At 38.1% G+C, this 25,239-nt stretch overlaps 1 protein-coding gene across 1 annotated transcript in view; it reads left to right on the top strand.

Moving 5' to 3' along the window:
• Nucleotides 1-25,239, top strand: part of KIAA1109 (KIAA1109 ortholog) — a 340,787-nt gene that overhangs the window by 20,475 nt on the left and 295,073 nt on the right. The window contains exons 2-8 of the mRNA XM_006866287.1: nucleotides 748-864; nucleotides 3,477-3,555; nucleotides 4,956-5,020; nucleotides 12,094-12,280; nucleotides 17,749-17,830; nucleotides 18,243-18,436; nucleotides 21,658-21,737. Of these exons, the coding sequence (XP_006866349.1) occupies nucleotides 748-864; nucleotides 3,477-3,555; nucleotides 4,956-5,020; nucleotides 12,094-12,280; nucleotides 17,749-17,830; nucleotides 18,243-18,436; nucleotides 21,658-21,737 (804 nt within the window). The remainder of the gene's footprint in view (nucleotides 1-747; nucleotides 865-3,476; nucleotides 3,556-4,955; nucleotides 5,021-12,093; nucleotides 12,281-17,748; nucleotides 17,831-18,242; nucleotides 18,437-21,657; nucleotides 21,738-25,239) is intronic.

Below are 25,239 nucleotides of genomic sequence, written 5' to 3'. Positions count from 1 at the left end.
GACCCATAGCGACCCTGTATAGGGTTTCCAAGGAGTAGCTGGTGAGCTTGAACTGCTGACCTTGCATTTCAAATGGCTTTACAGACTGGCGCATTAACTATCCCACAGCGCGACACCAGGACTCCAGTATATTTAATTCTTTAAAAGTAGGTTGTTGTATCACTCAATTCACAATAAAAACTTTAAAAAAAGTAGGTTCCTATCAATTAGAGCAACATAGCTATAGAAGGTGGCCTGTATTTCATATAGATATGCCTTTAATTATGCTAATATTTTCATTTTTTCATTGCAATTGCTGATTTTATAAAACATGACTTTTCTCTGGTTTAAAAAAAAAGATAATGGCTATAGAGATTGAGCTTGGGTTTGAGCCTAGTACAGGTAAATATTTCAGAATTTTCAGAAATATGGACTTTTTACCCTAAGGACATCTGTGATCAGTAACTAAAATAGTGGGAAGCAGTAATAAGGGGAACAGAAAAAACGGAAAGCAGATGTACTTGAAAAAATATTTTAATTGATCTGATAACTTTTCTGGCTCATGACTGAAGATAAAAGAAAACTGGATAAAGTAGAATTCCATTCTGGTTTTCAATTTCTAAGTTTTAAGTTGTGTGAAAAGTAAACCCTGTCATTTTTAATATGGTATCATTTCTTTTACTAACATACTTTTATCATGCTATTAGATAATTTATATAAAACATATTGAAGACATTCTTTTTTTTCCCTTTCTCTTTCTCCCAACAGCTACCATTTTGTCCTGTGGATGGATTATTTATCTCACCTATTATAACTCCCGGAATGTTGGTCTTATTTTAACACTGGTTCTTAACAGATTATATAAACATGGCTATATCCATATTGGTAAGTTTGAATAACACTGAGATGTTTTTCCTTCATGTAGTCTTTACAGGATCACTATGAGTGACCCAAGGATTAGAAAACCAATTTTACTTTGCAAACAGATAATAAAATAGCTGTAGAAATTTACCTTTGTTTCATGCCGGTTGTTGTGTTGTTAGGTGCCGTTGAGTCAGTTCAGACTCATAGCAATGTTATGTACAACTATGAGTTGGAACTAATTGGACGACTCCTAACAACACATCAATTTATAGATTCAACTGATCTAATTGGGATATTTCTTACTTATCATTTCATGGCTAAAGACAAACTATCACTTGGTTATGTCCTTTGCCTCATTCTGTTGTTGTTTTTAAGTGTCATAGGTTGGTTTCCGAGGAATGGTTGGTGGGTTTGATCTGTCAATGTTGCAGTCCAGCGCTTATTCTATAGCACCATACCAGGACCTAATAATTGTGATTTTTTTTTTGCCTATAAAAGATAAAGAAATTAAAAAATCATATATATATATATATATATTTCATATAGAAATAGAAATTTCTTAAGGTTCCACTATCAAAAAGTTTTTCGAATATCTATTTTAGTTTCTGTTGCTTTTTTAAATAACCCACATTTCCCCCAAAACTATAATTAGATCATCATAAAAGGTTGGCAGTTCAAGCTCACCAGTGTCTCCTTGGAAGCCCTGTACGTCTCCTTGACGGCACTTAACAACAACAACAACAATCATGTTATAGATGTCTTTCATTTTATAATCTGAATTACTAATACTTAATTTTATATATATAACTGATTTCTGGTGTGGCACTGTGGGATAAAGCCTTGGACTGCAGGCCAGTTAGAACCACAAGTTCAGCGGTTCAAACTTACCAGTGCTCTTGTATAGGGTTGTTATGATTTGGAACCAACTCGACAGCACTTAACAACAGCAATATAATAAGCCCTTTAGAAGTTTCTTAGGAAACTATGTGCTTTGGAAAGCCCCAAACCACAGGGGACCAAGGGATGGTGATATTACTGGGTAGAACCATTGTCACCTACCATGTAGTTGAGTAACTCTTGTTGTTGTTGTTGTTAAGTGCCAATTGAGTTGATAGGGACCCTGTATAGGGTTTCCGAGGAGCAACTGGTGAGCTTGAACCGCCGACCTTGTAGTTCAAATGGCTTTACAGTCTGGCGCATTATCCCACAGCTCCATACCAGGACTCCTGAGTACCTCTTAGTGGATATAAGTAAACCTTTACTCAAGTGTAGGTTGTTGTTAAGTGCTGTAGAGTCAGTTCCAACTTATAGCGACTCTGTGTAGGGTTTCCAAGGAGGGGTACCCTGTCGACCTTATGGTTAGCAGTCCAGTGCTTATCCTACAGTGCCAGACCTGAACTGCACTAATTTGAGGGGATACTTTGTTCCTGGAATCTCCAGATTAATGGTGGTGGTGGTGATGTGCCGTGGAGTCGGTTCTGACTCATAGTGACCTTGTACAGGGTTTCTGATGCTGTAAATGTTTATGGGAGCAGAAAGCCTCAACTTTCTCCTGCGGAACGGCTGCGGAACGGCTGATAGTTTCGAACTGGTGACCCTGAAGTTAGCAGCCCGATTCGTAACCACCATGCTACCAGAGCTCCTTCTAGATTAAGAGAGGGAAGCGATGTATTAGTCATTACTTTGTTGTTGTTGTTGTTAAGTGCCGTCGAGTCGGTTCCGACCCATAGCGACCCTGTACAGGGTTTCCGAGGGTGTAAATCTTTACAGGAGTAGAAAGCCTCATCTTTCTCCCGCGGAGCGGCTGGTAGTTTCGAACTGCTGACCTTAAGGTTCGCAGCCCGATTCGTAACCACTACGCTACCAGAGCTCCTTTACTTTAGTTGTATTTAATGGTTGTGCAAAATTAAGTGCATTAGTGTGGCGTTGTAGGATAAGCACTGGATTGTGAACCTCAAAGTTGGTGGTTCAAACTCACCAGCTGCTCCTTGGAGACCCTATACAGGGTAGGTATGATTTGAAACTTCTTTGACTGCACTTATTAACAGCAGCAGCATTCATATAAAGCAACTATATAAACTAATACTCTATGTGGTTCTATAGCAGCTCATTTCAATAGTGATGATAATTATGACACTATTTGAAAGAAGAGTGAGGAGAAATTAGTAAGACTGTACAGATGTCAGGTAAAGAGTGGAGAAAAAACTTTTAATTATTGAATAAATTGAATTGTAAGATTATTTTAAATTTTAAGGGTTCTTCTATGTGTTCTGGAGCCCTGGTGTGGCGCTGTGGGTTAATGTGCTGAACTGCAGTATCAATTTGAATCGCAAGATTGGTGGTTCAAACTTACCAGCCACTCCTTGGAAACCCTGTATAGGGTTGCTATGAATCAGAACTGACTTGATGGCACTTAACAACAACAACAACAACTATATATTCTTGGTGTGGCACTGTAGGATAAGCACTGGAATGCAAGGGCAGTTTGAACCACAAGGCCGGTAGTTCAAATCTGCCAGCCAGTCCTTCGAACCCTGTACAGGGGCATTATGGGTTGGAACCAACTTGATGGCACTTAACAACAACTATCAAAACAAATACATTAATTGTTACTGCTTTTTCTTTTATAACAGGCTCTTTTTCTTTCTCTGTTCTTTCTGGAAAAGTCATGGTTCGTGAAATATATTACATTACAGAAGACATGTCAATAAGGTAATAAAACAAAAAGTACTTAAAATACAAACTTGAAATATTATAAAAATTTGCTTATTATAAACTTATTTAATATGGTTTGCTTCTTCACATAAAACTTTAAATGTCATCCTTTTAGTAAATAATACCTGGCAAATTGATGTCTTAAAATGTTATCAAAGAATTTATTTAGCTAAGGTTTGGACTGACAAAAAGTATTAAATTGAAGCTTATGAAAGCTTACTCATGTGATCTCATTTCATTCCTAAATGAAAAATGGAACCATTAAATTATCTGTTTCTGTTTTAGAATTTATAGTGGTCATTTGTTATATAAAATGAATGAGTTAATCGCTTTCATTCATTAGTTCTTTATTAGAGATAATTAGAATTTAGAATTGTTTAGCATTTGTTAGCATCTTTAATTCTCTAGGAAGGAAGCATGCATCTGAATATAATGAGAAACAATAATAACATATTTGATGCTTTGAAACGTAAGCTGTGAAACTAAAGCCTACTTTCTTTTTATGATTAAAAAAATGTTATTTAGATAGAATATGAAATGTTTGAATTCATTGAATTACTAGGGTTTGATAGAGTCCTGGTGTGGTGCTGTGAGTTAATATGCTGGACTGCAAAATTGGGTTGAATTGCAAGATTGGCAGTTCAAGCTCACCAGCTGTTCCTTGGAAACCCTGTATAGGGTCATTATGGGTTGAAATCGACTTGACGGCACTAAACAACAATAACAATTTAGATGTTAGGAGTTAACATCTGTTAAGTCTATAAATTATTTCAAAATTAAAAGTATATTAAAAAAAAAAGTTAAGAGACCATAGTTCATTCTTTCAGTACATAAGGTAATATGTAGTTTACAGAAATGAAGAAAAAATTTTACAGGTTTTTTTCTTAATATGCTATAATCCTTCTTTTAGGATTTGGCTTATTGTTCATATAATTTTTATACCATTTTAAAAAATATTATTTTAGAAAGAAAAAGCTTCTCTGGTATCACTTTGTTTTCTTGTTAAATCTAACTGGCATTAGATTTTACCTAATTTGTTGTTGTTGTTAAGTGCCGTTGAGTTGGTTCTGACTCATTGTGAACCCTGTATAGGATTTCTGAGGAGTAGCAGGTGGGTTTGAACTGCCGACCTTGAGGTTCAAACCGACCTTGTGGTTCAGTGCTTTATCCTACAGTGTCAATTTAGAGCTATGCAAATCCTCATTTACTTTTTCAACTTTATGAATAAGAAACATAGTTTATCTCTCTTAGTTATTAAAAAGATTGCATATATTTAGGTATATCCGTGTCCTTTTGATTATTTTGTGTATTTCCTTATTCATTATCCATTAACTATTTTTATAATAATTAATTAAGGAATAAATTGTTTTCTAAATTTTAAAATTTACTTTGTTTAGAATTCAAGATGGATTTATCATTTTTCGGTGGTGGAAAATGTATAACCCAAAGCAGAAACAACATGGTGAGTTTTTTGGTTATGTGTTTATATGTGTCCAGTTATATTGTTAGAGTTTTAATATATTGAACTCAAAATATTCTTCATTTTTGATAGCTGAAAATAAGTTTAAAAGTTCTGAAGTTTATAAAAAGTCTGAAGTCTGTCATTATTGTGCTTAAAATTCTTTAGCTTTTTTTTTTAAATGCTTAATTGTGAATTGTGTGATAGTTTACATGGGAGGACATCAGCTTCACATTGATCCCGTCGTGTATCGTTTCCTTGCCATGATTACAATCCCTTCCATGCATCATCCATCAACCAAAAGGTATACCCTGCAAGCCTGTCCCCCAGTAGTCTGCATACTGTCCCTCTCTCTCTCTGGGTCCAAAGTCTCCAGCCGCTCCATCTTCCTATGTCATTATCTCTGCCTCCATCCCTGGCATCACTGCTTATCTGGGTAGGGTTCCGTTCTCAACTCTTCTCCTTTGATGGTCCCAGGGATCTCTGCTCCTAGACTGCAGGGTTAATCACTCCACTCCGTTTGCCCCAAAACATCTCCAGCCTTTACAGTCAGTTCTGATAACAATTATTCACTATTGTATCGCAAGAGACCTATTTGCATCTCCTTTCATCAGCCCTGATCAGGCAGAATGGATACTACTTAGTGGCGATTCTACCTTGCTCTGTGCCCTCAGGATCTAGGTTCTGTCTTGAAAGCTTGTAAGCCAGTCACTTCTTGCCTCTGTAGCCCTCCCATTCTGGGTAGCCAATGTGTAAGTTGCCCATCCCTGTCCTCTCCGTGTGTGGAGGAGGTGGGAATTATCCTCGCTGTGAAGAGTTGTTCACTCTTTTGAACAACTGCTCCCATAGGTATATTTCAAGTTCATCAAATTGTATCAGATTATTCTTTTTTCCCTCTTCTTTGTTCTTCTGTTTGAGCTCTGATCATCCAGCCATTGAAGCCAGGTCAAGTGGATATTATCTGCAAGTGTGGGTGTTCTTGTGCATGTGCCCTCTCTTCTTATCAGCTGGACACTTCACTCTCTGCTCTAGTCCTCTGTGGCTATGTCACTGACTCTGGGTCCAAGAGTCCCCTGGACTTGGCACATTACTGGCCAACCAGGTCTCCATCTGGGTTCATAGGAGTCTATTGAGTGTTGTAGGGCTTAGCTCACAGCTTCATTGCTGTTTTTCCCTCACTTCCCCGTATCAGTGATGAACATGGTCTCCAATCAGAGCATGCATTCCCATTGAGTCTTAGTCTTAGAAGAGGTTTTGCCCTGAGGGGGACCTGACCACTTGCCTTTATATTTCCTAGGTGAGCCACTTGTTTGTTCTTATAGCAATCAGTCAGCCTACCTATATTGTTTTGTATTTTTCCTGTCAGTCTTTCTTTCAGGAAGTATCTTCTGTTCTTCTGGCCACTCCAGGCTGGTCTGCTTGTCCTTTCAAGTGGACATTTCCCCTCAGAAGATTCTGGATGCTGTTCAGGAGTCCACCTATGGTCTTGTGTAATACAGAGGCTCCACAGAAAGCCTCCTTTGCTGGGCACATTGTATTCCTGTTTTAGGTATTCCAATCAGTTATAGGCAGAAGACAGACTTACAAGCTTTTTGTGGTGGTATTTCTGGCTATTCCTTTCTCTTCTCCTCCAGTGTCTATTTTATAGCGGTATGCCAGGGGAACCAAGATTCAACAGACAGTCAAGCAGCTTAACATAATTTCCCCCCTTTTCCCCATTCAAACCTTGTCTCAATCTCTTTATCCCAGAGCCCTGTTGTTCCAAGGTTTTGTATACATCATTATTTGCCTCTGTCCCACTTCAGCTTCACATTCATCCTATCATATTTCATTTCATTGCAATGATTAAAATCCCCTCTGTGCATCGTCAGATAACCAAAGGATACACCCTACAAGTCAGCAAATAGCTCTTCTCCCTCCCTGAGTCCCGTGTCCTTAGCCACTCCATCTGTCCATGCCATCATAGTCCCTCCACCATTTTGGGTCTGGGCAGTTTCCAGCTCTGCCCATCCCCCAAGGTATTTCAGTTAGTTATAGGCTGGATCCGGGCCCACATGTTTTCTGTTGTGATGTTTCTGGCTGTTCTGCTTCCCTCAAGTGTCTGTTTCACAATGGTAGGCAAGAGAGACCAAAATTCAAAATACGGCCAAGCTTCCTAACATTATTCCCCTCTTTCAAGCCATGCCTCAATCCCTGTATCCTGAAGCCCTGTTATTCCAGGGTTGTGCATACCTCGTCTTCTAGTTCTGTCCCACCTAACCCATGTGAACCTGCCTAACTGTTCTCCCGTCCACCTTGTTCTTCTTTCCACCCCTCCCCCCCTTCTTGTGTATTGCCAGCCTTCCCCACTCCCAGGCTTTCCTATGTCTATTCCCTACCCTATGCTCTTTCTTCCCCTCCCTCCCCACCTCTCATCCCGTACATACCAGTGATCAGCACTTACATTTTTAGATTCCACCCCCCACCTTTTGGGTGGGTTCTTTTTCTTAGTCTTTTACAATAATGGTCTTATGCAGTATTTCTTCCTTTGTGACTGACTAATTTCACTCAGCATGATGTCCTCAAGATTCATTCAAGTCATGCGATGGCTTGCAGCTTCCTTGTTCTTCAAGGTATTCCATTGTGTATATGTATCACAGTTTGTTTATTCATTCTTCAATTGATGGGCATTTTGGTTGTCTCCATTTTTTTGCTATTGTAAATAATGCTGCTATGAACATTGGTGTGCATATATCTACTTGTGTTGTGGCTCGTATTTCTTGTGGGTAAATACCAAGTAGAGGAATTGCTGGGTCATAAGGTGTATCTATTTCCAACCTTCTGAGGAAGCGCCATAGCTTTCCAGAGTGGTTGGACCATTTTGTAGTCCCACCAACAATGTAGGAGGGTCCCAGTCTTTCCGTATCCTCACCAGCATTTGTTGTCCTCTGCTTTTTTGATCTTTGCTGTTATTGCTGGTGTGAGATGATATCTCATTGTTGTTTTGATTTGCATCTCTCTGATGGCAACATTTCTTCATATGTTTGTTGGCTGCCTGGATCTCCTCCTTGGTGAAGTGTCTGTTCATTTTTGTGCCCATTTTTTAATTGGGTTATTTGTCTTTTTCTTGTAGAGGTATTTTAGTTTCCTGTATATTTTAGAAGTAAGTCCCTTATCTGATGTGTCATTGCAAAAGATTTTTTTTTCCCATTCTGTAGGTTCCCTTTTTACTCTTTTGGTTCATAATCTAGTGCATATCTTAAGCACCACACCAGGAGTCCAAATGACTGGTTTGTTGTTGTTATTATTGAGTACTGTGGAGTCAATTCCGACTCATAGTGACCCAGCACAGGGTTTCCGAGGCTGTAAATCATTACAGGAACAGAACGCCTCATCTTTGTCCTGTGGAACTGCTGTTAGTTTCAAATTGCTAACCTTGAGGTTGACAGCCCGACTCATTACCACTATTCTACCAGAGCAAATAGGGTGTATGAAACTCTACATACAGAGAGTCTCATACATACATAAACTCTGCATACATACATACTCTACATACATAAACTTTACATACATAGAGTGGAGAATAGACAGTTTTACCATCCCATTGGGTTTAAAACAAGCCATTTCAGATGCAGGAAGGGAAACTCTCAAGACCATCAAGAAAATGACAGAAAGAGAGTGCATACTTAGAATCCCGAGAAATCTGAGTATCTTCTGGCAGAAAGCTGACTTGCACATAGTGTTATTTAAAATACCAGTACAGCGACAGCTCCTAAATATGTTTTTTTGAAGAACTGGGCTTGTTTTCTCAATTGTTTTAGGAAGTTGTCCACACAGAAATTATAGATAATACGTAAGATTATGGGGTTTATTCAGGAAGTTGATAGGTTACATTTGTTTCTGTTTTTTTTTGTGTGTGTGTGTGAACTGAATGATAGTTTACATGGGAGAACATCAGCTTTACACCACTGTGTCATTGCAATGATTGCAATCTCCTTCGTGTATCATTGTTCAACAGTATTTGCTTCCATTCCTCTTGTTTTTCCTTTTTTGGGGGGGATGGGGAGATGTCCATAAACACTCTCAAGTAATATATAATAATTTAAACAACCAAAGGGCTCATTCTGCAAGCCCGCCTCCTGGCCGCCAGCACTCAGTCCTTCACTTTCTATGAGTCTAGAGTCCTCAGCTGCTCCCTCTCTCCATGTCCTCATCTCTGCCTCCATCTCTGGTGTTGCTGCTTCTCTGGATAGTGTCTTGCACCCCTTTTGTGCTCCTCTCCCTTGATGGTCCTAGGTTCCTCTGTTTCTGGACTGTAAGATTAACTCCTCCTCTGTTTTTGTTATAAAACTTCTACCTTTATAGTTGTGACAATCGCAATTAGTCTTGATAAGTTACTCACTATTGAATCATAAGAATCTTATCTCCATCTCTTTTAACCAGACCCATCTAGACAAGATGAAAACTATTCAGTGGGAACACTTCCCCTCCTCCCCACACACTCTTAAACTAAACTCCTCCTTGAAACCTTGTAAGCCAGTCATGTTGTGCCTTTATCGCCTCTTCATTTTAGGTAGCCAGTGTCTAAGTTGCCCATCCCTATCTTCCCTGCGTACAGAGGGGATAGAAATTGATGCTTGATGTGAATACTCCTACCCTATCAGTTGGTATTTAGAGTTACTACTTCCATGAGTATAGGTCAAGTTCATCAAATTGTAGGAATTTACCCTCATTTCCTTTATCAAAAATTGTTTTTTTCTTCTTCTTTTTTCAATCTTCCTCAGTGGAGTTCTGATTATTAAGCCATCAAGGCTTAAGTCACATGGGTATTTCTGCAAGTTTGGGTGTTCTTGTGTGTCTCCTCTCGCTTTATATCAGCTGGATGCGTCACTCTCAGCTCTAGCCCTCTGTGGCTATGTCCTTGTCCATAGGCTCATGTGTCCGCAGGTTTCACCACACTTTGGACCAACCAGCCCTTCCTCTTCTCTCTGTCATCTCCATGTCAATGGGAGTATATAGAATGTGGTTGAATTCAGCCCATTTCTTCATTGCTGCCTTTCCCCCTTTTCTACTCACCAGTAGACCAAAGTGATCATCAGCAAGCTTGCATGCCTGCTCATATGTTCCCTTTGAGTTTCAGTCTTAGAGGGGGATTTGTTCTGAAGGAACTTGAGTGCTCCCTGCACACTCTTAAACTAAACTCCCTCTTGAAAATTTGTAAGCCAGTCATTTCATGCCTTTATCGCCCCCTCATTTTAGGTAGCCAATGTCAAAGTTGCCCATCCCTATCTATTCTATGAAGGGATAGGACTGAAATTGATATGAAGACTCCTTCCCTTTCTATTGGCATTTTGAGGTACTACATCGTAAGTATAGGTTAATTTACACTTGGTTCCTTTATCAAAAATTGTTTTTTTTTTTTTTTTTTTTTTTTTTTGATAGGTTACGTTTTAAGATCAGAAATGCTCAGGATATAGTATTTCTGATTAGGAGTACCTGTTCTTAGCTATGTCTACAGGTACACCTCTCTGATCCTCTCAGCCATGCAGCCCTTTAGCCTCTGTCCTGCTTGGGCAGTGTTGTCTTAGTGCTGATGAGTCAGTTCAAACTCATAGTGACCCTGTAAAGTGTTTCCAAGAAGCAGTTGGTGGCTTTGAACTGCCAATCTTGCTATTAGGAGTCAAATGCTTATCCTCCAGCACCACATCAGGTCCCACATAGGTCTTTTAGCACTGCCAGTAAATGATCAAAGGGCATTTCGTTTTACTATAAGCCTCTGCCCAATGGCAATCAGCTCTAGCTCTGTGGGTCAGCCAGCCTAGTCCCCTGAATAAGGGCCTGGGGGCACTTCACTCTGCAAGCAAGCTTTCTGCTGGAAGGTTTCACTCAGTTTTCTCACTACTGTCTGGGCAGTCCACCACTCTTATCTGGTGTTCTCAGTGTGGCTGCCACCACTTTCTGGTTTCACAGCTCTGATCCTTGGTTCAAGGAAGTTCAACACCATAGGATCTCTGGGTTCAAGGGATGCACTCTGTTTCTGGCACTTTCTTGGTGGTCTTGAATGTCTCCCTTCCTGCATCTGAAATGGCTTGTTTTAAACCCAGTTTCATGGCACAATTGTCTAATCCCCATGTTAGAGTTACACACACCTTATATTCATGGTCCTATCCAGTCATTTGGACTCCTAGTGTGGTGCCATAGGATGAGCATTGTAAACCCTAAGGTCAGTGGTTCAAACCCACCAGTCACTCCTTGGAAACCCTATACAGTGTTGCTATGAGTCGGAACCAACTTGATAGCACTTAACAACAACAGCTACCCAGTCGTTTGTTGTGAGTTACAAAGACTGTGGCTAGAAGAGCTGTATCAGGTAATTCACAGCATCACACTGATTATATCTAATTTATTTTGTTTTCAATTTACTATATAGAGATAAATATGGATAAAGGTTAAAAGATGCCAGAAAGTGTGTCTGATTTTAAAAACAGAACACTAACTATAGTGTCTTTCTTCTCACCCTCTGTGGTTGACATATGATGTGTATTTTTTTTTTTGCTAGAAACACATAACTGTTTTTCATCACCATAAAAACTGATTAATTAATATTAACTATTTTTCAGATTATATTTTTATAAGACTTTTGTTTGAAGTCTACAATTCATAAAGCCTTTATTTTTCACATGGTATAGTTTTTTTTTTTTTTTTTTTAAAGCAAATTCTAGTTCTGTGATGCAGAGTTCAAATACTAATGTGTTGTTTAAATCCATTACACTTTGAACTTTTTTCTGTATGTGTTTTAATATAAATTTACAGCTTTTCTTACAAGGTAAAATTTCACATATGACATTTTACTGTTCTTAACTTTATTTCTTAAATTGTTATATAACCAGAATCTAGATATTCAGGTGTTTTGTTTTGTTTTTTAATGGTATATTAAAATACAACACTAATATCAGCTTTTTAGTTTCTTTTTCTAGTATTTTAGATGTATTTTGATATGATTATATCATAAAATTCTACTTGACAATAGACAAAGCTAAGTTACTTTAACTGTGAAAAAAATAGACTAAAAAGCTTTTTATAATTGGTATCTATAGATCCAAAGGCAGAAACCAGATTATATATTACAGTCAATGACTTTGAATTTCATGTATACAATCGTTCGGATCTTTATGGACGTCTTCAAGAATTATTTGGTTTGGAACCAACAATAATTCCACCAAAGAAGGACGATGATAAAACACGGGAAAATGGAAGAACAAGAACCCAGTCAAAAATGGAAAGGTTCAGTGTCATACTTTTTAATATTTAAACATTTACTCCAGTAAGAATATTATTGACTCTTTTCACCTAAACACCTAACACATTTTATTCATAGAATAACTAAAATTTTAGTTACATAAATAAATGCATTAATTCTTTTACAAAATAAAATGACATTTTTGTATAATATAAAAATAGATCTTGTTCTAGTCTTTCTATTCAGCAGTCTATCCTTGGTCAGCATTGATAACTACTGTTACTAATATGGTTTCTCTCTCTCTTTTTTTTTTTTATGCATACATATACACACAAAAATAAGGAATTTATGCAAATGCATGATTTTTTGTGTGTGTTTAAAAATCATTAGTTCATACAGTGTATATAGTTATATAATTTGCTTTGTATCAGCAATATGTGTTTAAGATCTATGCATATTTGTGTTTCTCAGCCTGCCTTAGTTTTTAAAATTCTACAGCAGAGATATGCAAACTTTGACCCGCATATTAAATCCACCCCACAACCTGTTTTTATAAAGTTTCTATAAATAATATCCATATAAATGGAAAAAAGATTGAAGTTGTCAATGACTTCATTTTGCTCGAATCAACCATCAGTACTCATGGAAGCAGCAGTTAGGAAATCAAACAATGAGTTGCATTGGGCAAATACGCTGCACATGAGCTCTTTAAAGTGTTGAAGAGCAAGAATGTCAGTTTGAGAACTAAGGTGCTCCTTATGCAAGCCATGATATTTTCAGTAACCTCATTTGCAAGAAAACCGTAGAAGAATTGATGCATTTGAGTTTATGGTGTTGGAGGAGAATATTGAAAATACCATGGATTTCCAAAAGAAGAAATAGGTATGTGCTGAAAGAAGTACAGCCAGAGTGCTCCTTGGAAGCCAGGATGGCAAATTTCATCTTTCACACTTTGGACATATTGTCAGGAGGGACCAGTCACTGGAGAGAATTACCATGTTTGCTAAACTGGAGGGTCAGAGAAAAAGAGGAAGACACCCAAAGAGATGGATTGGCACAGTGGTAGCAGCAGTGGGCTCAAACGTAGCAATGATTGTGAGGTTGGCCCAGGATTGAGCTTTGTTTTCTGTTGTGCATAGGGTTGCTATGAGTCGGTACCGACTTGATGGCACCTAACAATAATAATAACACAAATTAACTACATCTATAGAAAGAGATGGTAGAAAAGTTCCATATTATCAGCCAGACAAGACCAGGGACAGTCTGGAACAGACCATCAATTGCTCATATACAAGTTCAGGCTGAAGCTGAAGAAAATTAAAACAAATGCATGGCAGCCAAAATATGACCGTGAGCCTATTACACCTAAATTTAGAGATCATCTCAAGAACAGATTTGATGAATTAGGCACCAAAGACCAAAAGCCAGAAGAGTTGTGGGATGGCATCAAAAATATACAGGGAACAAGCAAAAGGTCATTAAGAAAACAAAAAAGAAGGAAAAGACCAAATGGATGTTAGAAGAGACTCTGAAACTAGCTGTCCAGCATGTTGCTGTTAAGTGCCGTCGAGTCGTTTCTGACCCATAGCGACCCTGTACAGGGTTTCCGAGGCTATAAATCTTTACGGGAGCAGAACGCCTCATCTTTCTCCCACGGAGTGGCTGGTAGTTTCGAACTGCTGGCCTTAAGGTTTGCAGCCCGATTCGTAACCACTACGCTACCAGAGCTCCTTCAGCATAGAGGAGGTAAACGAACTGAATGAAAAATTTCAAAGGGAAACTCAAAGAAGACAATGTCAAATATTATAATGAAATATGAAAAAAGTTGGAGTTAGAAAAGCAAAAAGAAAGAGCTTGCACAGCATTTCTTGAAAGAATTGAAGAAAACATGCAAGCCTTGATTTGAAATATTGAAGGATTCTGTGGGTATAATGGAGTCCTGGAATAAGCTGAACTGCAAAGTTGATTCTAAGTACAAGGTTGGCGTTTCAAGCTCACTGCTCCTGGGAACCCCTACACAGGGTCACTATGGGTCAGGAACCGACTTAATGACAAACATGGACAAAATATTGAATGATGCAGAAAGCATTAAAAGAAGATGGAGGGAATATACAGTCACTGTACCAAAATGTTGTTGTTGCTGTTGTCAGGTGCCATCGAGTCGGAACCGACTCATAGCGACCCCATGCACAGCAGAACGAAACAATGTCCGATCCTGGGCCAACCTCACTACCGCTGCCACACTTGAGTCCATCAATGATGCCACCTGGCCGATCCATCTTGTTGGGGGTCTTCCTCTTTTTCTCTGACCCTCCACCCTACCCAGCATGACATCCTTCTCCAGCGATTGTTTCCTCCAGACAATATGTCCAAAGTAGGAGAGACGAAGCTTAGCCATCCTGGCCTCCAAGGAGCACTCTGTACCAAAAAGAAATGGTCAATGTTCAACCCTTTTGAGAGCCAATTTAAGAGCCAGTAATACTGAAGGAAGAAGTTCAAGGTGTACTGAAGGCATTAGCAAATATCAAGACTCCAGGAATTGCTGGAATACAAATAAAAATCTTTCAACAAACTGACGCATCATTGGACACACTTACTCATCTATGCCAAGAAATTTGGAAGACAGCTACCTGCTCAACGGGTTGGAAGAGATCCATATTTGTCCTCATTTCAAAGAATTGTTGTTAAGTGCCCTCAAGTCGGTTCTGACCCACAGTGACCCTGTACAGGTGTCCGAGACTGTAAATCTTTACGAGAGCAGAAAGCCTTATCTTTCTCCTGTGGAGTGGCTGGTAGTCTTGAAATGCTGACCTTAAGGTTCACAGCCCGATTCATAACCACTGCTCTACCAGAGCTCCTTCATTTCAAAGAGAGGGGCCCTAATATGGAATGTGACAGTCATCAGACAATATCATTAATATTACATGCAAGTAAAATTTTGTTAAAGGTAATGCAAAAAATTACCTGCAACAGTACATTGACAGGGAACTTCCAGAGGTTCAAGCCAGTTTCAGAAGAGGATGTGGAATGAGGGCTATGATTTCTGACATCAGATGGATCTTGACTGAAAGCAGAGAATACCAGAAAGATGTTTATCTGTACATTATTGACTTGACTACACAAAGGTTTTAGATTGTTGTGGATCATGACAAACTGGATAACATTGCAGATAATGAATATTTCAGAATACTTACTTGTGCTCATGAGGAATCTGTACACAGACCAAGAAGCAGTTATTTGAACAGAACAAGGGAACACTTAATGGTTTAAAATTAGGCACGTTGTTTGTCAAGTTTGTATTCTTTCACCATGCTTATTCAGTCTGTATGCTGAGTAAATAATTCCTGAAGCTGTATTATATGAAGAATGTGGCGTCAGGATTGAAAGACGATTCATTAACAACCTGTGATATGCTGATGAGACAACCTTGCTTGCTGAAAACCAAGAGGACTTAAAATACTTACTAATGAAGACCACAGCCTTCGATATGGGTTGTACCTCAATGTAAAGAAAAAAAAAAATCCTCACAACAGTACTAATAAATACCACCCATATAAATGGAGAACAGATTGAAGTTGTCAAAGACTTCATTGTGCTCGAATCAACTGTCAACACTCATGGAAGCAGCAGTTAAGAAATCATATGACATTGCATTAGGCAAATCTGCTGCACAAGACTTTTTTTTAAGTATTCAAGAGCTAAGATGTCAGTTTGAGTATTAAGGTGCGTCTGACCCAAGCTGTGGTATTTTCAATAGCCTAGTATATGTGGGAAAGTTGGACAGTGAATAAGGAAGACCATAGAAGAATTGATGCATTTGATTTATAGTGCTGGAGGAGAATATAAAAAGTACTATGGACTGCCAGAAGATCAAACAAATCTGTGTTAGAAGAAGTGCAGCCAGAATGCTTGGAAGCCAATGTGGCCAGATTTCATCTCTCTTCAGACAAATTATCAGGAGGGACCAATTCTTGGAAAGGATAACATGTTTGATAAATTGGAGGGTCTGAGAAAAAGAGGAAAACACCCCACAAAATGGATTGGCACAGTGGCAGCAGCAATGGGCTCAAACTTAGCATTCTGAGGTTGGCCCAGGACTGTGCTTTTTTTGTTTGTTTTGTAGAGGGTTACTGTGAGTTGGTACTGACTTGACAACACATAACAACAACAGGTGAATTAGATCTGTGAATAGATAATTGTAATCAAGAACTGTTACCATAGCGTAGATTAGAATATGATGTGATCAGGGAGGGACGGGACCTGTTCAATGTATGAATTAAACAAGCAATAACGCAGATGAAGAGTATACAATACATATGCAGTAGGGAAACTGAAAAACAGTGTATTATGATGGAGTGACTTATTTGAGGTATAGATTAATTATACTGCCAATGTAACCAGTTACTGGGTGTTAATAATATGGATTTATATGGAATCTGTAATGTGATTGTAATCCTGGTGTAGTGCTGTGGGCTAATGCATCAGACTGCAAAGTTGTTTGAACTTCAGGGTCAGTGGTTCAAGCTCACCAGCTGCTCCTTGGAAACCCTATAAAGTGTCACTTTGGGTCGGAATCGACTCCATGGCACTTAACAACAACATAATGTGATTGGAGGAGGATAACATTGGAGGCAGGAGACCAGTTAGAAGGCTGTTGTAATAATTTAGGCAAGAGGTGATCATCTGCTGAATTGATACTAATAATGAAAGAGAGAAGTGCATCCACAAGTTTCAGTGAGTAATTAGGTGTGTAGTGAGCAAGGAGAAAAAAGTGAAGCAATTTCAGATTTGAGCAGGGATCATATGAACCAGAGAACTTTGCAAAGGATAAGCAGGAGATGGTAAAGTCAGTTTTTAATTGTTTTTAAGTGCTGAGGGATACTTCATGGAGATAACCTCAGAAGAGTGATTTGAGAGTCTTCTGGTTGTTAAAGACATATGCTTGAGCTTTCTTCTGAAGTGCTTAGGGAATTCATTTGCTAAATGTTGGGTACTATTTACTTTTTCTTAATTCTTAGCATATCTTATTTTCGTTTTACTTAGGGAAAATTATTTTGGCACAAGGATTTTTGAGGGGAGAGAAGGAAAAGCTGGGTTGTTTTCAGAAGTGCTTAAACAGTGGAAAACATAAAAATGACTTCCACTCTAGAGCATTTATTGTTTTGGTAATAACTTTGGCTCTTATAAAATGCTATATGATAATGTAATGACCAAATGGTAGGTATAATGACAGCATACTTTATCATTTAATCATTATGACTTAGTATTGTAAAACTTTTGTTATTACAGCGTGACATTCTAAAAATTGTTACGTAGAGTTCATTTCCAGAATCATTTTAGTGTTACCAGTATTTCCATATATGATCATTGTTTTGTTTGCTGGAGCAGTTATCAGATAGATGTGTTTGGAAATATACAACTGATGTTAGTAAAATACCTTGTGAAGAAGTCAGCTGTACCCTCAGGTGTTTACATTTTTCTTGTTTACTTTTACTTTATTTTTTCTTCTCAGAGTTAAAGTAAAAACAGAATCTCAAGACCCCACATCTTCCTGGAGGTCACTTATTCCAGTCATAAAGGTTAATGTGAGCACAGTAAGTAAATTTTGCCAATTAATGTTTAGTGGATTAATAATGTATAACTTTTATTTGAGGAATTTATTTTTGCAAATGTAATTTTCACCTAGGAAGATAAGATAATTTTGATTCTTATTTTAATAATGTGTGAAAGATTTATTTGAATATCAATACTATCTTAGCACAAATTTATTAGACTTTATAGGCTTAAATTAATAGACTATAAAAGCTTAAATTCACAAGTGCTTAAAGTTTTCACACAGTGTTCTAAATTGACCAGTAAAATAATTCAAATGGCATATAGTGTGCTAAAGTGGAATCATTTAATTGGTGCTTGAAAACACTTGTTCTTAGGACAGCTTAGGAAAATAAACAAACAAAACTGTAGCCAGAGCAGCATGATATAATATTTCTTTTATCTATTTTTTAGGGGCGTTTGGCCTTTGGGAATCATTACCAACCTCAAACTCTGTGCATCAACTTTGATGATGCTTTCTTAACTTATACTACAAAACCACCTTCAAGTCATCTTGACCAATTTATGCATATTGTGAAAGGAAAACTTGAAAATGTTCGAGTCATGCTTGTTCCTAGTCCAAGATATGTTGGTCTTCAAAATGATGAGTAAGAAATTCTTTATTAGAAAAAAAAAATTTTAATCTAATATAATAAAGTAGAATCTTTAGCATCATTTTGGTTTCTTTGGTACAAGTTGTATGATAATTAAGTTTTCTGTCTATAAAAGTGATTAATAGAATGTTATTGTTGTTAAGAGCTGTCATGTTGGTTCTAACTCATAGCAGGTTTCCAAGGAGCACCTAATAGGTTTGAACCACCAACCTTGTGATTAACAGTCTAGTGCTTATCCTATAGCACCACACTAGGATTCCAATTAAAATTTGTTGTTGTTGTTAAGTGCCTTTGAGTAGGTTCTGACTCATAACAATCCTATATAGGGTTTTCAAGGAGTGGCTGGTAAGCTTAAACTGCCGACCTTATGGTTCAAAGTGTCTTTGCAGTCTGGCACATTAACACACAGTTCCACATCAGGACTCCATTTTATAAAGTAGGGCTGGTCTATTAAGTCGTCCTACTTTTTAGAATATGTGGATATGTTGTTGTTGGTATTATTAACTGCCATTGAGTATGTTCTGATTCATAGCAACCCTGTATAGGTTTTTGGAGGAGGGCCGGTGGTTTTGAACTGCTAACCTTGTGGTTAATAGTCCAGTGCTTATCCTACAGTATGACACAGGACTAATATACTAATCTAAAATATTTCACTGCATGATTATAGATATACTTTTCTACCCATTTCTCTTCCTACTCTCTGTATTTGGGAAGTTTATATTGGGCAACACTGAATGGTATAAAATTAGAAAAGGTGTGTGCCAGGATTGTATTCTTTCACCATATTTATTCAATCTGTATGCTGAGTAAATAATCTGAGAAGCTGGATTGTATGGAAAAAAAACCCCAAAAAACTTGGCATCAGGGTTGGAGGTAGACTCATTAACAACCTGTGATATGCAGATGATACAAACCTGAAAGTGGAGAGGATTTAAAATACTGATAAGGATCAAAGGCCACAGCCTCGGGTTGAACCTCAATGTAAAGAAAGAAAAAATCCTCATCACTGGACCAATAAATATCATTGATAAATGGAGAAAGATTTAAGTTGTCAAAGACTTCATTTTGCTCTGATCCACCATCAGCACTCATGGAAGAAATCAAAAGATGTAGCGCATTAGGCAAATCTGCTGCACAGGAACTTTTTTTAGTGTTAAAGAGCACAGAGGACTAAGGTGCTCCTGACCCATGCCATGATATTTTCAATAACCTCATATGCATTTGACAGTTGGATAAGGAATAAAGAAGATTGTAGAAGAATTAATGCATTTGAGTTATGGTGCTGGAGTAGAATATTAAAAGTACCATGGGCTGCCAAAAGAACAAACCAATTTATGTTGAAAGAAGTACAGCCAGAATGCTCCTTAGAAGCCAGGATGGTCAGACTTCATTTCTTATAATTTAGACATATCAGGAGGGAGGACATCATGCTTGGTGGTAAAGTGAAGGGTCAGCGAAGGGGAGGAAGTCTCCCAATGAGATGGATTGGTGCAGTGGCAGTAGCAATGGGCTCAAGTGTTGCAATGATTGTGAGATTGATGCAGGACTGGGCTGTCTTTTGTTGTGTTGTGCATAGGTTATGAGTTGCTACCGACTTGATGGCACCTTAATAACAACAATATTGGACAATTAAGCTCAGAGTTTTTGTTTTCAGAGGGCAATAAGTAATTGGTAAATTAAGAAATTCATTATAGTGGAGTTCCATTTTGATTTCATGAAAACTTCAACATTGAATCAAAATTGCTCTTTGAAATCATTGAAGTTAAAATGGTACAAGTTTTCAACACACTTGGGATTTCTTTAAATTCCAAAATGTTACTTTTTATCTTAGCTTTCCAGATTCTCTTTTTCTTCACTGAAGGAACTGCTTACATTTAGGCGTCATATTGTATTAATAATGCACAGTAGACTCACATTCAATGTAATGCGATGCGTATATACAAGTGAACTGGAACCCTGAAGAATTCCACCCATGTGAATGCCACAGGTGGGATAATGGTCGCTCATGATACTGATATCTTTTTTGTGAAGGAGACTATGGTTGAATTTGTGTAGCTCAGCTGCTCAGCTGATTAGCATCCATTAATGTTTTGTTTTTATTTTTGTGCATAGGCACTAAAAAGTGTAAAGAGATTCTAAGAAACACAAGTATTCCGTTTTAGTCCCAACACTTCCTGGCTTGATTCTCTGGAGATTGGCTAGAATAATAGAGAGGATTTTTTCTGTATGACTAACTTGATGACACTGGATTTATTTGCCCTCACTTTCTAGGATCATGGACTTTCCTAAGCATATTCTGGCCTGTGGGCTTTGCACGTAATTTTAGTGGTTACAAATCAGGCTGCTATCCTTAGGGTTAGCACTTCGAAACTACCAGCGCTTCCACGGTAGAAAGATGAGGCTTTCTGCTTCTGTAAAGATTTACAACCTCAGAAACCCTGAACAGGGTCGCTATGAGTCAGAACTGACTCCACAGCACATAATAACAAATATTAACCTAAATATATCCAGATTTTGAAAAATGTAATGGAACAAGATTAAAAACAGTTCTATTAATAATTTGTGTAAAAGGACTGAAAATTGTATTATGTGCTCTTCAAAGTGTAGAGAGTAACTTATGTAATTAAGTCTAACCTTTGTGATTTAATACATCTCTAGAAAAATGCTAAATTCGTATATAGTATTATTTTTGTATGTTGTCAAGTCGGTTTCAACTCATAAAGATCTTGTATAGAATTTCCAAGAGCTGTTGGTGGGTTTGAACTGTTGACCTTGCTGCTGTTACCAATTCAGTGCTTATCCTACAGTGCCACAACAGGTGCTATTATATATTATTATGAGTTTTTTCAGTCTAATTTTAATTTTGTTGTAAATGCAGACTATTCCTACACTAATCTATTGTACTTAATTAAACTTGGTTTTAAATTGCCTTTTCACATTCAAAACAAAAAGAAATATAAAAGCAAATTTTTTTTTGCCCTTGAACTAATTTACTAAGAAAATTACTTAGAGCCATTTTGTTTAGATGCAATGGAGTACAGTTGGTAGAACAGTTTATTGTCATGTGAAAGGTTTTTTCTCTTTCATTTTTCTAATGTTGGTAAGCTTTTTAGTAATTTTCATTTTTATTTTGGTTTATTACTATCCTTAACTAGGATCATGAACATTTTTATGTTCTGAAGATATAGTTTGTCATTTGTGTCTTCTATTTATAGACCACCAAGGTTAATGGGAGAAGGCTTTGTGGTGATGCAGTCCAATGATGTTGATATCTATTACTACATGGATGAGCCAGGTATTTATTGTTTTTTAAATGTTTCATAGCAACAATTCTGATTTTTCTTTGAAATGCTTATGACTAATATCTTAAATCTACTTTCTTAAGATAATAATAAGTATTAATAAGTGGCAAATGTGGATGTAAAGGTTCCTGCTTAAAAATATTTCAATTTAAATATTAAAATAATATTTTAGTATTTAATATTTGGAGTCCTGGGGTAGCACTGTAGGAAACACCAGACTGCTTAACCACAAGGTTGGCGTTTAAATGCACCAGGTTGTTACTTGGAAAACCTATACAGGGTCACTGTGAGTTAGAACTGACTCACTGACACTTAACAAAAGCAGTCTAAAACTGAATAAGAAAATCTTTCCTTTAGATTCCATTTTCATAGAAAATATCTTAAAAATTGAGATTGTGAATAAAATCCTGGAAGGAATAGAATTATAGTTTAGGTAGTTCATTGTTGTTTAGGGGAAAAAAAACAAACCCACATGTTGGATTTTAGGCTTAAAGTTACAAAAGAAATGCAGCTAGTAGCAGTGCTTCACAGGTGACTTCAGATTATTGTTTGTAGACATTGGATTTGTAGTCCACTTTATTTTTTTCCAAGTTTTTATTGTGAGGTTTACATAGGAAAGCATCTGCTTTACACTCATCATATCTATTTCGTTTCATTGTAATGATTACAATCCCCTTCATGCATCATCAAATAACCAAAGGGTGCACTATACAGGCCCACCCCCTGGCAGCCAGCACACAGCCCTTCTCCCTCCCTGATTCCAGTGTCCCCAGCCGCTCCATCTGTCCACATCATCCTCTGTGTCTCCATCCCTGGCATCACTGCCTTTCTGGGTAGGGTCCCGCTCTCCATTCTTCTTACTTGATGTTCCAGGGGACCTCTGCTCCTGGACTGCAAAATCAATCACTCTCCTCTTTTTGTCAAAAAACATCTACCTCAGTATCCAATCTGTATGGGTGGGGCTGATGAAAGGAGATGCAGATAGGTCTCTTGTGATACAATAGTGAATAATTATTATCAGGACTGATTGTGAGGGTTGGAAATGTAAAGGTAGACGTTTTGCAGCAAAAGGAGGGGAATGATTGACTTTGCAGTCTAGGAGCTGAGGTCCCTAGGACCATCAAGGGAGAAGAGCGTAGAGCGGGACCCTACCCAGGAACGCAGTGACACTGGAGATAGAGGCAGAGATGACATGGAAAGATGGAGTGGCTGGAGACTTTGTTGAGTTTCTTTCTGTTTGTTCTGCCCCTTTTCGAAAGTTACGTATTAAAACTTCCCACTATAATTGTCGATTTATCTATTTCTTCAATTCTAGTAGGGTTTTCTTCATATATCTTGGTGATTTTTCATTGAGAGCGTAGTATTTGTTATGATTATGTCCTCTTGCTCAATTGACCCTTTGATCATGAGAAGGGTCCTTCTTTGTCTCTTATGCTGGGTTTTGTATTAAACTTTACTTTATCAGAGATTAGAATTGCCACTCCTGCTTGTTTAGTGTTACAGTTAACTTGGTATATTTTTTTCCATCCTTAGCTTTTAGTCTGTTTTTGTCTTTGTGTGAAAGGTGTGTATCTTGCAGGCAGCATATTGAAGGGTCTTATTTTCTTATCCAATCTGCCACTCTCTGTCTCTTCACTGGTACGTTCAATCCATTGACATTCAATTTCATTATCTATGTTGTTGTTGTTAAGTGCCGTTGAGTCGGTTCCGACCCATAGCCACCCTGTACAGGGTTTCTGAGGGTGTAAATCTTTACGGGAGTAGAAAGCCTCATCTTTCTCCCGCGGAGTGGCTGGTAGTTTCGAACCGCTAACCTTAAGGTTCGCAGCCCGATTCGTAACCACTACGCTATTGCTGCCATTATATTAATTTTTTTGGTAGTGCTGATCATTTTGTTGTTCTGCATGCCTTCTTTTGCTGAGTTTTTTTTTTTTGTGTGTGTGTGTGTGTGTGTGTGCTATTTCTTTTTTTATTAAATTTTTTATTGTGAATTATGTGATAGTTTACATGGGAGAACATTAGTTTTACGTTTATCCTATCATATATCATTTCATTGCCTTGGTTACCATCTCCTCCATAATACATCAACCAACCAAAGGGAATACCCTACAAGCCAGGACCCCGGTCATCAGCACAGAGTCCCTCTCCCTCTCTGAGCCTAAAGTCCCCAGCTGTCCCATCTCTCCACGCCATCGTCTCTGCCTCCATCTCAGGCATCACTGCTTCTCTGGGTAGGGTCCCACATTCCGCTCTTCTCCCTTGATGGTCCCAGGGACTTGTGCTCCTAGACTGCAAAGTTAATCACTCCCCTCCTTGCTATAAAATGTCTACCTTTACATTTCCAACCCTCACAATCAGTCCTGATAACAATTATTTACTATTGTATCACGAGAGACCTAGCCGCATAGCCTTTCATCAGCTCCGCCTAGACAGATGGGATACTACTCAGTGGAAATTCTACCTTCCTCCGAGACGTCTGGATCTAAGTTCCTTCTTGAAAGCTTGTAAGCCAGTCACTTCTTGCCTTTGTAGCCCCCCTCCCCAATGTCCATGTTGCCCATCCCTGTCCACTCTGTGTATGGAGGGGGAGGGAATGATCCTTGCTATAAAGATATGTTCCCTCTTTTGAGCGACTGCATCCATAGGTGTAGATCAAGTTCGTCAAATTGTATCAGATTACTATTTTTTTCCTCTTCTTTCTTCTTCTGTTGTGCTATTTCTTCTCAGTTTCTTCTTAATTTTTATGTTTGCTTGTTTTGCTTCGAAGCTCATTTTCATGGGAAGTTGTGAAATATTAAGTTTCTTTGGGGCTGCCTTATAGTCTATTAACTTTTCTCTCCATTTAAGAAAATCTATTGTATCCTGTCTACCACTCATCTGTCAGTTTATTGTACTGTGGTGGTTTGTGAATTCCAGTGATTCTGAAAGCTATGCCAGCAGGGTTACCCATGGTAGACAGGCTTCAGATGAGCTTCCAGTTAAAGACAGACTAGGAAGAAGGAATGATGATACAGTTCCAAATATTTAGTCCCTGAAAACCTTATGAATAGCAGAGAAACACTCAGATATATTGCCAGAAAATGAGCCCCTCAGGTTGGAAGGCACTCAGAATGCGACTGGGGAAGAGCTGCCTCCTCAAAGTAGAGTTGATCGTGATGCCCTTGTGAGAAAAGCCTGCATTACCTTCATTTGCTGATGGGGCACAATGCAAAATGAAGAGAAACAGCTATAAACATCCATTGAAAATCAGAACATGGAATGTATGAAGTATGAATCTGGTAAAATTGGAAGTTGTCAAAAATTAAATGGAATGCATAAACATTGATATCTAAGGCATTAGTAAGCTGAAATGGACTGGTATTGGCCATTTTGAATCTGATGACCACATGGTTTACCATGCCGGAAATGACAAATTGAAGAGGAATGGTGGGAATGGTGTTGCATTCATTGTCAAAAATAATATACCCAGATCAGTCATGAGGTACAATGCTGTCT

This window comes from Chrysochloris asiatica, unplaced genomic scaffold, assembly GCF_000296735.1.
Source record: "Chrysochloris asiatica unplaced genomic scaffold, ChrAsi1.0 scaffold00088, whole genome shotgun sequence".
Lineage (NCBI taxonomy): Eukaryota > Metazoa > Chordata > Mammalia > Afrosoricida > Chrysochloridae > Chrysochloris > Chrysochloris asiatica.
Note: the sequence above shows the minus strand (reverse complement) of the source record. Positions and strands in the feature narration are given on the sequence as shown.